The 1,674-nt window shown below is 41.3% G+C and overlaps 1 protein-coding gene across 1 annotated transcript; it reads right to left on the bottom strand.

The window, feature by feature from the left end:
* Window positions 1–304: 304 nt before the first annotated feature.
* On the bottom strand, window positions 305–1,674 carry LOC115987093 (ethylene-responsive transcription factor CRF5-like). The gene has a single exon (XM_031110549.1). The coding sequence runs from the start codon at window positions 1,464–1,466 to the stop codon at window positions 468–470; it is 999 nt and encodes a 332-aa protein (XP_030966409.1). The 5' UTR covers window positions 1,467–1,674; the 3' UTR covers window positions 305–467.

A 1,674-nucleotide genomic window follows, 5' to 3' on the forward strand; every position in this document is an offset into this window, starting at 1 on the left:
TGGATAAGGACGTCTGACCTCTAAAAGAGTGGCTAACAAAACGCAGATAGAGCGTATGGTTCTCAAGTGCCTAAGCTGCCCAACCATTGAACATGCGATTGAAACTACTTTTTTAACAAGTGGGCTTACCTTTTGAGCCCCGAGCCACTGTATCCCACACCGGAAAAATATCTCATCAACGCAAACAAGTTGTGAGTCATACAGAAAATAAAAACAAAAAAGACACAAAAGGCCATTGCCCATTTCCATTGATTGCATAGTACTCACAATTTTTGGTTTATGGAGTTTGCACAAAGCCACAAAATGAAGCAAAAAGAAAAAGGCCACACTAATAAAATTTACCACCGTTTTATAAAATTTAAGCACTAAACAAAACTTGGTTTTCCACCCTTTAATTTACCACTAATAAGTAAAGTAACACAAAAGCACAATCACAAGCACACAAACCCACAATGCTCTTTTTTAACTTAGCAAGGATCTCGAAAGTAATCTTCCACATCCCATTTACAAGACCCAAAATCAGCATCTAAAACATCAACAGAAATATCACACAAATCTTCTTCTTTAATATATGTCTCCTGTACCCTCATATCATCCTCCAAAAACATCGGTGGTGGTGGGGGCGGTGGTGGTTGCAGAGTTTGAGAATCGAAATAGTAATCATCAAAACACCGAAAATCCATTTCTTCAGTCACTGGTTTCCAATCACTCTCTGCCTCTGTCCCAAGTTCAACAGGTTGAAATCTGAGAACAGAGGTGGGAGAATAAACACTATGAGACTGAGACTGAGACTGAGACTGTGAGTCTTTCCCAGAATTATCACAATCATAAAAAGTAGCACCACAATTCCCAACATCAATTTCTGGTTTTTGTTGGGTTTTACAACAACTACTACTACTTACCGGAGAGACACTCATTATTTGATTGCTCTCTTGCCCAGAATCATAATCACCAGACACAACAACCACCTGTTCTGGAGGTTTGAGAAAATTGGTGAGTGCGTCTGGACCTTTGATTCGAATAGCAGCTTTGTCATAAACCAAGGCAGCCTCTTCAGCTGTATCATATGTACCCAACCAAACTCGAACTTTTCGATGTGGGTCTCTGATCTCTGCTGCCCATCTCCCCCATGGCCTTAGACGAACGCCTCGAAACTTCTTCACAGCCAAGGAGGCTTGTTTTGTTTTGGGCTGAGGCTGGGGCTGGGGCTGCCCAGCTCTGCTTGAAACATAATGTGAGAAATCTTCGATTCTGATCTCGTTAACCAGTCTCTTCACTCTGTGTCGATGAACTGATGCTTCTTTTTCGTCTTCACTGCCTGAAGAGTCTGTGGCGTCAGCGTCTGTGACTGAGATCCGAACGATTTTGGGTTTCTCGGCATTGGGTACAGGAAACTGTGTACCCAAAGATTTCACCAGCTTATTAGTGACTTTCCTGTGTTCTGTGTACTTCACAGAATCATTCATGGTTGAATTGCAGAGATTGGATGTGTGTTTTTGACAGTCTTTTGCATTCTAAGATGTGAAAACAGAAAGAGGTTTTTGTTTTTTCAGACGAGGATGACCCAAAAATAAAGGATCTGAGGTTTGAGAAGGTAGAGAAGAGGTTTGGAGTTGCAGAGAAAGAGATGAGTCAAAACTCAAAAGGCTAAAGAATCCCTGTTTTATAGCAGAA

Source organism: Quercus lobata, chromosome 4 (assembly GCF_001633185.2).
Source record: "Quercus lobata isolate SW786 chromosome 4, ValleyOak3.0 Primary Assembly, whole genome shotgun sequence".
Classification (NCBI taxonomy): domain Eukaryota; kingdom Viridiplantae; phylum Streptophyta; class Magnoliopsida; order Fagales; family Fagaceae; genus Quercus; species Quercus lobata.

What these genes read in the sequence shown, in the direction of transcription:
- LOC115987093 (XM_031110549.1), bottom strand. Translation starts at nt 1,466, where the DNA reads ATGAATGATTCTGTGAAGTACACAGAACACAGGAAAGTCACTAATAAG.